This window comes from Pristis pectinata, chromosome 9, assembly GCF_009764475.1.
Source record: "Pristis pectinata isolate sPriPec2 chromosome 9, sPriPec2.1.pri, whole genome shotgun sequence".
NCBI lineage: Eukaryota > Metazoa > Chordata > Chondrichthyes > Rhinopristiformes > Pristidae > Pristis > Pristis pectinata.
In genome coordinates this window covers 14,857,517-14,872,502 of record NC_067413.1, presented here as the reverse complement: position 1 = coordinate 14,872,502, position 14,986 = coordinate 14,857,517, and the positions used below count along the sequence as shown (strand labels likewise).

General features: G+C 42.0%; 1 protein-coding gene across 1 annotated transcript in view; it reads right to left on the bottom strand.

Annotated features, from left to right (window-relative positions):
- lama1 (laminin, alpha 1) overlaps positions 1-14,671 on the bottom strand; it is a 274,266-nt gene extending 259,595 nt beyond the window's left edge. The window contains exon 1 of the mRNA XM_052022961.1: positions 14,540-14,671. Within this exon, the coding sequence (XP_051878921.1) occupies positions 14,540-14,612 (73 nt within the window). The 5' untranslated portion in view covers positions 14,613-14,671. The remainder of the gene's footprint in view (positions 1-14,539) is intronic.
- Positions 14,672-14,986: the final 315 nt, after the last annotated feature.

Below are 14,986 nucleotides of genomic sequence, written 5' to 3'. Positions count from 1 at the left end.
AATTGTTTTCTTCTTGGATTCTTAACTACAACTTTTAAGTTACAATCTCCCTACTTTATGGTTAAATTGTAACTTAGAAGTTGTCTCAATAACACCTATTCGCTTTACAATTTTGGGAGTCAGATAATTATACTGAAAATAAATGAACCAAGTTTTGATTCATGAGGCAAAGCGGATTCATGGAAATGTACCCAGCAAGAGGACATTCATCATATCCACATCAGTTGGAAATGAATTCCCCAGTCAGATAACAGTGAGACTTGATTGAACAATGGAACTATGTTCTCATAGGAGTTTCACTGCCTAAAGAAGGGACAATGTATGATGCATCTGTTTGCCTTTGGGTGAATAACTGGAACATAGCTATGTGGGACCTGCAGACTCTGTCACAGTTAGAACTGGTGGTGCTTGATAAAGGCAGGTGGGTAGGTAGTTGGGGAGATGGTGCACTCCCTCTACCGTTCAAATTTTTCTGTGCTCCCAAAGAGCCTTGAGGTTCTCAATGCCATCGCAAATGCTCCTCATCCATTTTCAACACTCCTTGGGCCAGGGATTTTGACAAGGTAGTGGGGATATTATAACTTTTTCAACTGAAACTTTGAGCACATCCTGGAATCATTACTAGGAAGATAGAAGAAATCTCCTTCAATGATGCAGCCTGTTTAAGGAGTATGGTCTTGGGCATGTGAATGATAGGACTTGCCCAGCACAGCTGACTAGGGGTAATTAGTGCCTCACCAAAGGGGATGTTAGCCAGACATTGGTTTGATTATTTCGCTTGTGGCTTTGGACATTTTTGAGGATACCACAGGCGGTGTCTCTCTAGTATCTTGAGGTGCCTGCTCTTCATCTCAAACAGCAGACATGGATCACTGCTGCACAGCCCACCATGTGTTTTGTGCTGGGTTTGAATTCTTTATCTTCAAACAGTTTACACCTCAGATGGCCACAGACTGACGAATCACAGATGAATTTCATCACTGATATCTGCCTTTGTTGAGAAGTGGCTCCTGAAATATGGGAAGTGATCTATATTTTCTGGGGTTAAGGACTTTTACTGTCGGGGGCAGTATTGTACATCAGGGCAAGGGTCTACAATGGGGTCACATTTGTAAAGAAGCTCAGTTTTGCAGCTGTTAAGACACGGCCTATGATCTCATATACTTCAGTGAAGGAGTCGATATTGACTTGCAGCTTGGTCACTGAATGTACACTATTGCAAATGCCAGCTCAATGATTGGGCCTGGAGTGACCTTGGTTCCAGTATGGTAAATGACGTAGCTTGAATAGTTCCTCATTTATTTGATCCACCACTTCAAGAAGCTTGCTTAAAGGTAACATGCAGCAAGAAAGATTGAGAGAAGTGTTGAGGCAATGATGCAGCCTTGCCTACCAGACTGCACTGAGATTGAATGTGTTACAGACCTGCTGATTTAGAGCACAGCCTACATGACGCTGTGAGCTAAATAGAAGATGGAGATAAAGTTCCACAGGCAGCCAGATTTGCGAAGAATGCTCCACAACCTCTTGATTGATGGAATTAAATGCCCTTGTGAGGTCAAAAAACAATTAAATATTGTGATTTATGCTCCTCCCTGCATTTCCCTCGGCGTTGACACAAGGTGAAGATTATCTCCAGATGGATGGAACCATGTGATTCAGGAAGCAGCTCTTCAGCCACTGGGAGAAAGTAGTTAAGGAGGACGCCCCCGCCCCTGCTGATGACTTATCCCAGAAACAGTCAGCAGAGACCCCCACCCCCCCCCCCCCCCCCCCCCCCGCGGTACAGAAATAGAGATAGTTCTTTCTTAAGGATGATCATGATTGTGGGATCTCTGAGGTTCTCCTCTGTTCCGATGTGGGAGATGAGGTTTCTAATTTGTTACTGAGGTTACTCTCTATCAAGACTTAGAATGTCCACATGGATACCATCTGCTTCCAAGGCCTTGTTGTTTTTAATTCAACACAAGACTCCTTTGATTTCTTGCCAGTCTAGAGCGACGGTGACGCTGGACCAGATAGTTTGAGTGGGCTGGAATTAAGGGCACTCATGTCAAGGGCAGAGTCATAGTTGAGCGGGTTCTTCCAAATGCCCCTTCCAGATGTTGATAAACTCTTCTTTGTTCTGAGCTCTCAGCAGGTTGGGGTCCTTGGGTATTTGTGCTAAAGATGGTCCTGACAGTACTGAAAAGTCCACATGTCATCAAGGAACGACTGCACTTTCTGTACTTCCAGCACTCCCCAACTGCACCAGTTCCTTGCTCCAAAATACACCATGATGGGATTTACAGGGCTACCTAGAACAGCTGCCCACATATGTTGGCTGCTCTGCATCTCTCAGTAATACTGTTTCTTTTCCATTTCAATTATTTTTTTTAAATCCTCATTTGTATTTTATGAAAACTGAAACAATTTGAGGAAAGATGAAACCAATCTAAAGCTGACTCCCAAGTGTTCAGATTATTACTGAAATACAATGAATATGAAACAACATTTAGGATTTTGAAATGTTTCAAAAAAAAAATCCAATCTTCCTTTATCCCTAAAATGGCTAAAAATACATTTCTATTTGAATGTTCACATCATGCACTGAATTCAGAATCACTGTTCTTGTTTTACAATCCCAGCTTGGGCTCACCCTGCCCTTCTGAAAGCTCTTTCCAACATTCTGGCCCAGCCTCAACACTTCAGTTCCCTGTTCTGGCCCTGAGTGCAGCCTCAACTCTGCTCTTAGAGCTAGAGTCATAGAGCTAATACAGCATAGGAAAACAGGCCCTTCGGCCCAACATGTCTGTGCTGACCAAGATGCCTAACTGAGCTAGTCTCACTTGTCAGTATTTGGCTCATATCCCTGAACCTTTCCTATCCATATACCCGTCCAAATGCCCTTTAAATGTCATAATTATTCCTGCTTCTACCACTTCCTCTGGCAGCTCATTCCTTCTCTTAGGGGTCTCTCCCTAACCTTCATTACCCTGCTATATTCTTGTCTGTCTTTGCCATCTTTCTCCAAATATATCTTTGCTGCAGCTTTCAGCCTCCTTCCCTTTCTTCCCAGTGTCCACTTTCTTTGACTTGATACACTGGGAATATGTAGGTTGTACTCACTGGCCGTGTTCATATTTTGGTCCTGTAACCAGCAGCAGCATTGGGCAGGTGGATGCAATGTTCAGCCAGCACTCACATGCACACCAAGTGCTGGAAATTAAAGATGAATTTCTTCCCCAAGATCCCCATCACTGATTTTGAAGGAAGAGGGTAAAGAGCTAAACCTATACCAATCATTAGGTGCCTGCTGTTAAAGCACTTAGTCTGATCTACTTAAGGGAGGTGTGAAAGAAGTTCACTGACTCTAGATGTCAGAAACTATCATTCTGAAACATTAGAGAAGAACTAGAATACAAACAGAAAATGCTGGAAACACTCAGCAGGTCAAACAGCTTCTGTGGGGAAGAGAAATAGTCAACATTTCCATGGATATTCACTTTGACCTATACATTCCTCCCGCCATCTTCTCTGCAACTTAAAATGATCTTTTCTGTCCCTGTTTCTCCAATTCTGAAGTGTCTTAGACCTGAAATGTTAACTCTGGTTCTCTTTCCACAGATGCTGACTGACCTGCTGAGTATGTTCTATGTATTACCAGCATTTTCTGTTTTTATTTCAGATTTCTAGCACCTGCAGATTTTATTTTCAAGAGAGAAAGTGGACTATTTTCACTAAAATAAAGAAAGTTAAAAGAAAATCTGATTGTTAAGTTTAACATAATGAGAAGATCTAATAAATAAGTATTTGCACTGGTCAGCAAGTCATGAATTGCAAAGCTTCAATTTAGGTTCACGACGAAAAGAGGAAACATAAAGGAGCCTTTTTAAAGGATGTGGAAAGTGGCAGGAGGGTGAAACTAAACTGATCATTCCTTCCAAGAGCCAGGATAGACTTGCCCAGCCATTTGGCCACTCACTCATCTCAAAGAGGTTCTGTGGCTACCTCTGAGCAGATCTTTCCACTGTTTCTCCAATATTGCTGAGATATTCCACCAAATCTAATCTCCCACCCACCCCCAACAGAAATTCACTCTGAATCTCAAAGTGCAAATTCAGCGTTAGCCGAGGTATGACAAATGGATCCACAGCTGGAAGAGAATCCATATGTTTCTGTCTATTTCCACCGGAGAACAGAAAGGTGAAGAAACAATTCACAATAGTAAACACAACAGACACAGCAAAGGCTGGAACAATAAGACTGGTTCAAGCCAACTTGTGAGTTAATGGTTGTTTCTGCCAAAGAACTCACTTGTAGGTATGTTGGAAAACCCTGCTGTTAGAAACAGCAAATCTGAAAACCCCAATGGCCAAGATAATGGAAGAAGTCGCTGAAATAGAAAATAGCTACTAATACTTTCTCTGCCCATGGCAGGGAAGTTGATCAAATCCAAATAACTTCTGGATCAGATTCCGAACAAAGTAACCTGGGAGAGGTAATGTTTATAAGAGCAGCAGCGGAGACAGGGGCAGTGGTTCCAAGACTAACTGCTGGTTTTATGCCTCTGGAACTGGCCCTGATGGGAACTTTCACCACCATTGGCACAGATCTCACTGTAAATTATAATTATTCTTATGTAACTATCCCTCATTCAGTGTATTCTTCTGTAGAAATTGCCTGGCTTTTAGTGGCAGAAATTGTCACAGTTTGTTCCCTCTGTTCTTTAGTAGACTGTCCAATAGGAAAAATTGACTTTGTATGCACATTGCCCAACCACCAGTTCATTGTGTTGGCAATAAATACTCCACAATTCTCAATCGGCAAAGGCAAACTGATTGACTTTATACCCTTTTCACTTCACTACAGCCATACTTGAACCCGAGACCTATTTGGTCTTGGACTTCCCAATCTTCAGTCATAATTTCAATGTATATTTTTTAAGTAGCTTTGAAGGGGTAGGGGAGATGGTGCATTATCACACGTTTTTCTCAAGCATATTACATCAGTATTTTTAACAGTAAAATTTGTTGTAGAGTTGTAAAGATGGATTTAATAACATGTAATTTTGAGTTTACCTCTGAATTAATACTGCAGTTCTCAGCAGTTTCATATCAATAGCACCCCTTCACAGGCAGATGGATCATCATCCCATCACCAACAGAGCTTCACGTGACAAAGATGGCACAGTCTGTGGCCTAGAATTTCACCTCATTTGCAAGACTTCAGAGAAACAAAGCTTCAAAAGCACGGTACAACAGGAAGCCACTGCTGTACTGCACTTTTATCCACAGCAGCCAAGGGCAAATTTCGAACTAAAGACCTTTCTGACCAAAATATTTCAACTCTTGGGATCCCTGGCAAGTGAATAATTTAAGCCCTGACTCTATAAATGGGGACATGCGACACACACATGCAGGAGCAAAGGGAGAGCAGTGTGTGAAGGAGGCAGACTCCTGCTTAAACATCATTGCAGATTCCAGGTTCAAATATAAAAGCACCTGGAGGATTTTGATTCATACCAAGCGTGCATGTGTAACTGATGCTTAATAAAATTTAACTCATCCTTGAATATTTTATATGGTCATTGATCTTTTGGGCAAATATTTGTAATTCCCACAAGAAATATGCTGCTTTTAAAAGATTAACATACAAGATGAGGATTACATCAACATCTTTTCTTGGCAACTTTTCAGGGTTCAAATTACTAACAAGGTCTTTGAGTATGGAGAGAGGTTTATAATTTTTGACACACTAATGTCAAGTGTTAAATTTGATAATGTTACGGTTAAAAGGCTCAATATACTTAAAGCTTCTAATTCCTGACAGCATTCAGTGAATTAACACTCTGATGTGAATTACTTGAATTGATTTTTCAGTAAAATGCATTTTTAATATTGCATACCATTAGTTTTATGAACAGTTAATGCAAAAATAAAACAATGGCCAACTCTAATCATTTCTTCACCAGAACAGGCTTAAGTCACAAATGTGGGACTTAGCAGCTAAAACACAGCAGTATACAGGAAACAATACACAAAAGGGGCCTGGAATTTTAATGGAAAATGGCTGAAACCATCAACACAATTTGATCCAGTAGTGTTTGATAAGCAAATCACTGAGATAAAAGCACGGGTCTGTCTCACCTTGAGTGCTGTGGGGACTCTTTGGGGAAGAAGGTTTGCCCTGCTCTAGAGATGTGTGTATTAGATGAAGTGTATTAAACTTAGCTGGTAATGAAAAAGCATTTGAATTTGCATGTACTGACTTGAAATGTGTATCTGAGGTCATTGAATTGTTTGCTGCTCTACATTTGAGTCTTCAGGACACATTTCCACCCATGATTTCTTGCTCAAGATGCACTGTCCCTGAACCAGAACAGCCATCACCACAAAACATACCGAGAGTAGGTTCATCCACTAGAATCCAGTTGGGAAAGTACATTCTGTGAGAAATGATTGGGCTGTGCAGCTACTAGTTAATAGATGCACAAGCTGAGCTCTTGATTTCTTTACGCGAGCTCCCAGGGTGACCTACCAGCAGACTTTGGAACCATAAAAGGGGATTCTTTTTAAATGGAAAACCGAGGGCTGATACATTATAATAGATGTAATACAATTAATGATAAAATGCTGCATTGTAATCTCCACTCCTACTATGTTTAGTAGCTTTGGACCATATCAGTCTCTTTCACTCACTCCCTTCTCTGCTAATTGACAATAACCAACGTGACTATTCAAGTTTGATACTTTTGTTTAATATTAAAGGAACCAAAGGACGTGGAGTAAGTACAGGAAAGTACTGAACTAAATGATCAGCCATAATCATACTAAATGGCAGAACAGGCACAAGGAGCTGAACAAGCTGCTCCTGCTCCTTATTCTTATGTTTTTATTTGGGATTCAAATTTCACCAAAATTCCTCTTGGTCTCACTACTCCAGTTTTGATAGATGGCATTTTCTAACCCAAAGCAATCCTCTTAACTTTGCTATGTGAATTCTGACCATTTGGTGACACAAGAGAGTGCAGATGCTGGAATCTGGAACAACAAACAATCTGCTGGTGGAGCTCAGCGGGTCGAGCAGCATCCGTGGAAGGAATTGGCGACATTCCATCCCACAGATGCTGCTCAACCCGCCGAGATTCCCCAGCAGATTGTTTGTTGCTTCTGATAATTTGGTGGTGGCTGTGGATCAGTTAACAATACTCTTTCCTCTGGTTCAAAGGGCTGTGTATTCAGAGACTTGAGCATAGAAGTGATCCAGTAATGTTGCTGCCTTTTAGATAGGTTGTCAAGCAGATGCCTTGCCTATTTTCTCAGGAGGATATACAAGATCCCATGGCACTATTTCAAAGGCGGCAAGATTAGTTACCCCTGCTTTACCAGTCAACATATATTCTCACTTGAACATACAACAGCACAGAACAGACCTTCGGCCCACAATGTTGTGCCGACCTATATAAACCTACTCCACAATCAATCTAACCCCTCCCTCCTACACAGCCCATAACCCTCCATTTTTCTTACATCCATATGCTATCTGAGAGATGTTACTAAAATGGGTGATTGATGACATCACTAAAATGGGTGACTTGACATCACTAAAGTGGATTATTTGATTTTCATCACTTTCGTCTTTGTGAATAGCTCAAAGTCAAAGTCAAGTTTATTGTGATCTGCACAAGTACATGTATGCACAGGTGCAATGAAAAGCTTACTTGCAGCAGCATCACAGACACAGAGCATCAGATAAGTAGCATTCACAAGAAAAACAAATTATACACAATTTTTACAAGAAAAAAGCACAATTAGAACAAAAAAAAGTCCAATTTAGTGCAAAGTGATCAGAGTGGTTATAGTGTTGCTAAACTGTAGTGATTAGGATTTTGCCATTTGGTTCAAGAGACAAATGGTTGAAGGGAAGTAGCTATTCACTGAGTGCAAGTTGGCTGCTGCACTTCCTGCATTATGGCAGTGACTCCCAGGGTATTTTATTGGCTGTAAGTCACGTTGGTATCTAATAGTGATGTGAATGATGCTATAGAAATGCAACCCTTCCTTTTCTATTTTCATTTTAAAAATACTCAATGGCATTACCACCAAACATTCTAACAAAACACCTCTAAGTAACCTGAGAGTGTGGGGTTTGGAGAAATCAGAAAGCCATTATTCCTGCAATGTTTTGCAATCCAGGACTTTACATTTTCTCTTCAAGATTTAATTCACAGAACCTCTCAGTCCTCTACTGGAGGCAAAAGGCCAGAAAATATTTTACTCTGCATCGAACATTCGATCATAAGGGGAGGTATTATGTAATGAATTTAATACCACTTTACGCTTTACTTAATTTGTGTGGCTCTTTTCCAGTGGATGTTCAAGGATAAATCCATTCATTGTAAATTCTGAATAGTTCACTTAAAGACTTGCAGAAAATTATACTTGCAGATGTTCAATAGAAAAAGCACTTAATTCTTAAAGCCGGAAATTGAATTGGGAACCGTAAAGATTAAGATTTCAAATGTATAACCCATCTTCCTGCCAGACTTTCCACACTTAAAGCTATTGATTTGATCACCTTGGAACAGAAGGTGGAAGTTTTTTTTAAAATGTGAGGAACAAATGTGGAAACAGAAGGTAGGTCTTTGGATCTGTGTTGCTGTCCAGAGCCTCTCTGACAGCTCATCTGAAAAAAAAATAGGAGTGAAAGGGATGTGGGTTGTCATGGAGATCAGTATAAAGAGGCAGATGTAAAATTTCCAGAGAGCTCTGATAATAATGGTGATGTGCAAGGATTTGAGGACTCTCTCTTTCAACAACCAGAGGGAACGGGTGGTTAAATTATAGGAAAGGGAAGCACAAACAATTCACCGGCAGAAGGGATGGGTGAATGAAGACAGATGCTGTAAGAGAACAGGGAGATGCAGAGCATAGAGACTAAAGGAAGCTGGAGGGAGGGGTCAATAAGGAAGATACCCAGGATTTAGATACACCATAAATGAGGAAGATTGGAATATCACAGGCAATACACAATGGCAGCAAGCAAGGATCCCAACTCACAAAACAGCCCCAAAGTAAGGTGGATAATGGAATTAGTGTACAAGTATTCCAGCTCTACAGCATGGAGGCAGCCACCTTTTAGTCAACTGGGTAAGTCTTTAGGTGACCCATTCCCATGTGTTACCCTGTAAAATGTGTTCAGTTGCAAAAAGTTCTTTATCCTGCATAGATTTATTCCAGAGGAGCACATTAATATCCAGACCCTTACAGAGACTATTCCTTCATGTATCCTCTTCCATATTCTTGTTCTTATTTACTGAATGCTAAACAAAGCTCGCCCTACTCCAACCAAGCTCATTTTCGCAATCAATGAAGCCTGCTTGATTCATTCCTATCCCCAACTATATTCTGCTGGAGGAACTCAGCAGGTCAGGCAGCATTTGTGGAGGGAAATGGATTTGACATTTCGTGTTGAGAGCCTTCATCTGGACCAGATGAAGGGTCTCAAGCTGAAATGTCGACTGTCCATTTCCCTCCACAGATGCTGCCTGAACTGCTGAGTTCCTCCAGCATCTTGTTCGTATCTCCAGATTCCAGCAACTGCAGTCTCTTGTATCCACCAACTTCATTCTCCTTGTCCAGTTACAATGGATAAAACCTATGACATGAGAACTGCCACAGAAGCACAAGCAACTGTTGAAACCAATGCAAAGGTCTTCATTTAGTTATTGCAATTATAGTCATCTTCTTGCACTTTATTCACTCCATAAGGATTAGAAAAAAAATAAAGGCTTTCAGCACATTTTAAAGAAAATGTGTGCCATTGCAACAAGCTTCAGTTTAAGGCAACTGACACAAGGCCAGATGTCTCAGGAATGTAACCACGATTGTAATGTAACCATGATTGCTGCAAGTATTGAAGTACTTAGAGAGAGACTGCAGAAACAAACCCAACTCTCCAGAAATCTGACTCATGCCCAATACCACTGAGACATTGCTGTGGGCTATCTAAGGGAAAGAGGTTGCTCAAGGGAATAAAGAAATGGTTTGCTGATGTCTTCCTTGTGGATTCACATTGAATATTTTCTTTTGTGTTTTACAGGTATTGATATACTTTGGATGTGAAGTCACCACTGCAATGCTCGAAATAACAGGGCCAATCTTCTACAAGATCCACACCAGTCTGTTAGCAGAAAAGCTGAGCTATTCCCGAATGTAGGGTGTAGCGTAACATTCTACTCAGCGAAGTGCCAATCGCAGGAATCCTGTGCTACAGGCTCAATGGTCTGATTTGTCTACTGCTTCTATTTCTTAGAGTCATATGCATTGATGATAGATATTTATTTATTAGTCACATGTATGTCAAAACACACAGTGAAATGCATCTTTTTGTGTTACTGTGCAGGAGGCAGCCCGCAAGTGTCACCACACTTCCGGCACCAACATAGCATGCCCACAACTTCCTAACCCGTATGTCTTTGGAATGTGGAAGGAAACCAGAGCACCTGGAGGAAACCCATGCAGTCATGGGGAGAACGTACAAACTCCTTACAGACAGCAGTGGGAGTCGAACCTGGGTCGCTGGCGCTGTAATAGTGAAACAGGCTCTTCGGCCATCGAGCACCCATTTCTTATCTCATTAGGAACACAGCCAGATTAAGATGGTACAAATAGTGGGCCACTGACAGGAGGAATCAGCAGAGAGGCAGGCAGAGTTCTTTCTACTTAATTAATTGAGTTAGTTTTAAATTGTCTTAGGTTTGTGTGTGCGTGTTACATTTTATGTTTTCTAACTTTTTTTAAAAAAAGCAGGTCCAGACTGATTTCAAATGTCTGTGGCAAAGAGATTCACAAACTTTCATAAATAATGACAGCTTTGACAGCCCGTGAGCCTGGGGAACAGCCTCACTGACTGTCAAAACCATCCTGTCAGTGCAGCTGAATCCTTGCACTTGCAGAGGCCCTCTGCTGTCCTGGACATGACTGGTAAGCTGGGATCTGTTTTTTTTGGCAGGAGACTGTACCCTGGGCCACAATGGATGAAAACAAAAGAATGATCCAAGACATTGGCAAATGAGTTGCCCCAATGTTGAGGTGCAGTTGTCCATAAATATTGGTCTACTCTCAGGCGTGCACTTAACCTGCCATGAGGAGGTGGGAGGAGCTTGGTGCAACCTGACCAATTGTCTCCACTGACAGCCTGACCGTTGCTGGCAGCAGCCTATCAGGAGTCCATCCTGTGCTTGTATTCCCAGCAACACCTCAGCTTTTAAAGAGACCAGCAGCAACAACTTCCAGTCCTTTTTGATGATCTCATTGCTCCCAGAACTGACCAATCTGTTGAGCCTTCATGCAGTTTTCTGGTTTCATTTCAGAACCCCAGGATCTGCATTAGCTGGATCCCTGTCCCTCTTACCTGTCCCCCCATAGTTCTTTGTGGTGCTTACATACCCAAGGAAATGTTGAGTTCACATTTGTGAAATCAAGTAATTTATCTGACATAAACCCATGCCTTAGAAGGCAAAACTCTGTAGAATTACCAAAGTTTCAGGACATAAAGTCCTCTCCATTTGAGAAATTCAGTTCATCTCATTCCCTGGATCTTTTCCTCACAATCTACCTAATCATTACCTTGCACTTTATTGTCTATTCTCTCTCTCTCTCTGTAACTGTAACACCTTATTCTGCTATTGCTTTTCCCTTCTACTACTTCAATGCATGGAGGTGATGAAATGATCTGTATGGATGGCATGCAAAACAAAGTTTTTCACTGTACATCAATACTTGTGATAATAATAAACCATTCACCAATTTAACTGCTTTTTCTCTTAGTACTAAACTAATTTCTTTTGAAGCCACATCCGAATCCATTTCCATCATCTTTCAGGCAGAATTTTAGGACATGATTGCTCAGTGAATGAAAAAAAAACAGTCCTCATGTCACCTTATATTCTGCCAGTCATCTTATTATCTGTTGTCCTTTGATTTTACTATCCTTCCACCAATGGGAACTATTTCTTCGTACAAAGTGCCTTCAAGATATTTAGTCCTGGACATTTTCAGATTTTATATATAGACCAGTACAGCACTGCACAGGCCATTCAGCCCACAATGTTGTACTGACCTTAATGCTAATTTATAGTTAAATGTACTCCTCCTGTGTATCACCCATATCCCCCCATATTCATGTATCTATCCAAAAGCCTCTTAAACTGCACCAAACTGCCTGCTTCCACTACTACTCCTGGTGACCCCTTCCAGGCACCTATCAATAACTATCATATTTTGGCAAAATTGGGTCTTTTCCATTATTAAGAAATGTGAGGAAACTTTTGGTCTGCATTATTATTTTATGAAACTGGTAATGACAATAATACCTGCATTTTCAAAGTTGTCTATTGCCTTTCTTGCTTGTCCTGATCTGATCCCTACCCAACTTCTCCTAATTGACCCAGGTTACCCAGACACCATTGATTCTGATTATAGAATTAGAATTATAGCAGACTCTATGATCTATCCACAGTCAAACCCAATTGGTTACAATGGAGACACAAGAGACTGCAGATGCCAGTTTCTGGTTTGTTACCAGAAGTTGGAGGAACTCAGCAGGTCAGGCAGCATCTGAGGGAAATGGACTGTCAACATGTCAGGTCAAGACCCTTCACTTGGGTGTCTTGACCCGAAACATCGACTGTCCACTTCCTGCGACAGATGCTGCCTGACCCAAACTGGTTACAAGTCTGTGCATAATGAAAAACTACATTCTTGAAATATATTAAATCAACATTAGAACACATGTCAAAACATTAAATAATAGAACGCTTCTTATCAAAATGCAACATCTTTGGTTCAACACTTCTATCAAATCATCTCTCAACCTTCTCTGCTTGATCAGTGGAAGGAAACAATAACCAGACAAGGGGCAGGATTGAATGGGAGGTTCAAAAGTTCCCTGCGCTTTGAAACACTCCGATAAATTTACGAACCTCAGGAAATAAACCGCGAGAGAGAGTTTGGAAAGTAAATGCCCTTGTCACCTACGGAATAAGGGAGCGGTGTCTCTGTGGAAAGATGTTATAAAGTGGAACGACACAAACTGGCAATGTCACAGAGTTAGTAACTGGGAGCAGAAGTTAGAACAAGCTCTTCCTGCCGGTTTAAACTCTGCGCGGTGCAAAGAATACAAAGTGAACGACTTCCGATTGTGTTCAAGTCAAACTCGTAACATGGGGCATTGTAACGGGGACTGGTGAGGGAGAGAAATAGCGGGTCTCCTGCCGTTTTGTGGGATTACATGGGAGTTCACATCCATGCACCAAAGGTTAGCTCTTCCTGGACAGTGAGAATTCAAAGAGCGATCAAGGGATCGAATTACCGCGGCTGGAACCTGGGATATAGCGAGGGGTGGGCACAGCTGAGCTCTGGCCCCGGGCAGCATCGGACTGAGCCACTGGGGAACTATCAATCAGAACTCTGCAAGAGGTCGAGCAACAACCATCACACACCATCCCTGTTTGCAAAGTAGGGAAAATGTCCAGCCGATTCATTTTCTGCTTGGGAGGTTACATTCTGTCCCGCTACACACGAGGAACGTTTAATTATCGGATTTACAGCTTTCAACGCAGTTGGCTACAAACAATCGGGTTATTTAAATTACCACATTAGAAACGTAACTATTATTTTGCCTGATATCCCCTAGCAAGCCCGTGGAAACAAGTTTGAGGTACTCCCTCACATTCAGAATGCAGTAAACGTTAACTCTGTTTCCTTCCACACACACTGTTCGGCTTGCTGAGAATTCCCGGTTTTAAGTGTTTTAGTTAAAATATTAAATTTATATACAACTTTCTGTCCGCTATTGTTGGATTTAGGTTATTCTTATGTGTAATATTTAATACACATTCTCACACACACCACACAATTCACATATCCACTGTTGTAATGATAAACTGTAAACACAATTAGGTGAGTGCGTTCTTATGTTAACAGCGTTGATTCACCACAACACTGGACAGGAATCCGGCGCCGTCAAATACAATTACTAAGACAAGCAGAGATCTGCGAACACGCACGCTCTGCCACATCTGTGTATCTTCCTCGAGTTGATAAGGAGAATCCCTCGCAAGCGAGCAACTTTTATCAAACTCTCGCCTAACTTTTTTTTCTGACGGACCGGTCCTGGGACAAAACAAGCGCTGGGAATGCTGAGATTACTGAACAAAACCTAGAAATACCAGACCCGTCAGCATTGCAGGGAAAAGCTAACCCATTGATTTAAAGACACTGTGTGGTATTGTCAGCCTCTGCTGCTATTGTCTCGTTTGAGACACCGTTTTGTTAGGTTTCCCGCACGGGACTTCAGAAAATTCCCCACACGCGTTGAAAGACTATTGCACGTGTGAAACGTTCAGCATCCTTTCTTATGATTTTTCCCCCCTCACCTCTCTCACACACAAAATCGCGTACATCTCCACTGCACCTCGCACCCCACGTATACATGCACGCAGTGGCTCTTTGCTCGGACTCTGTCCCGTTGCGAAGTGCTACTTCCCGCTTACCTCTCTGCTGAGACTCTGCCCCGATACAGAGCAGAAGGAGATGCACCGTCCACAGCCCCAGTCTCGACCCCATCCTCACTGTGACCCGAGAGCGGGGCACTGCACCGCAAGCCCACCGGACGTACTTGGCGTCTCTCCCCACGAAGGTCTCAAAAACTTTCCCCTCTCTCTCTGTGCCCTGCCTTTACAAATGTTGCATCCTTGGGCGTGGCCACTTGAGCTGAAGGGAATCTCACCGGTGTAACCGGCATGTATCGCTATCTTCTTACATTTACTTCTTTCTACTTGCGGTTGAAAACGATGCACTCCCTTCTAAGCACAGTGTAAGCATTTGCGAACTCTGTATTCACAGCGCTGGGTCAGCGCCGATCATTTTTGTCCATCAGCCGACCCCCGTGCTTTCCGGATCTGTGGTATATCCTGACTGGGGGTTGCAGAAGTGTTTCA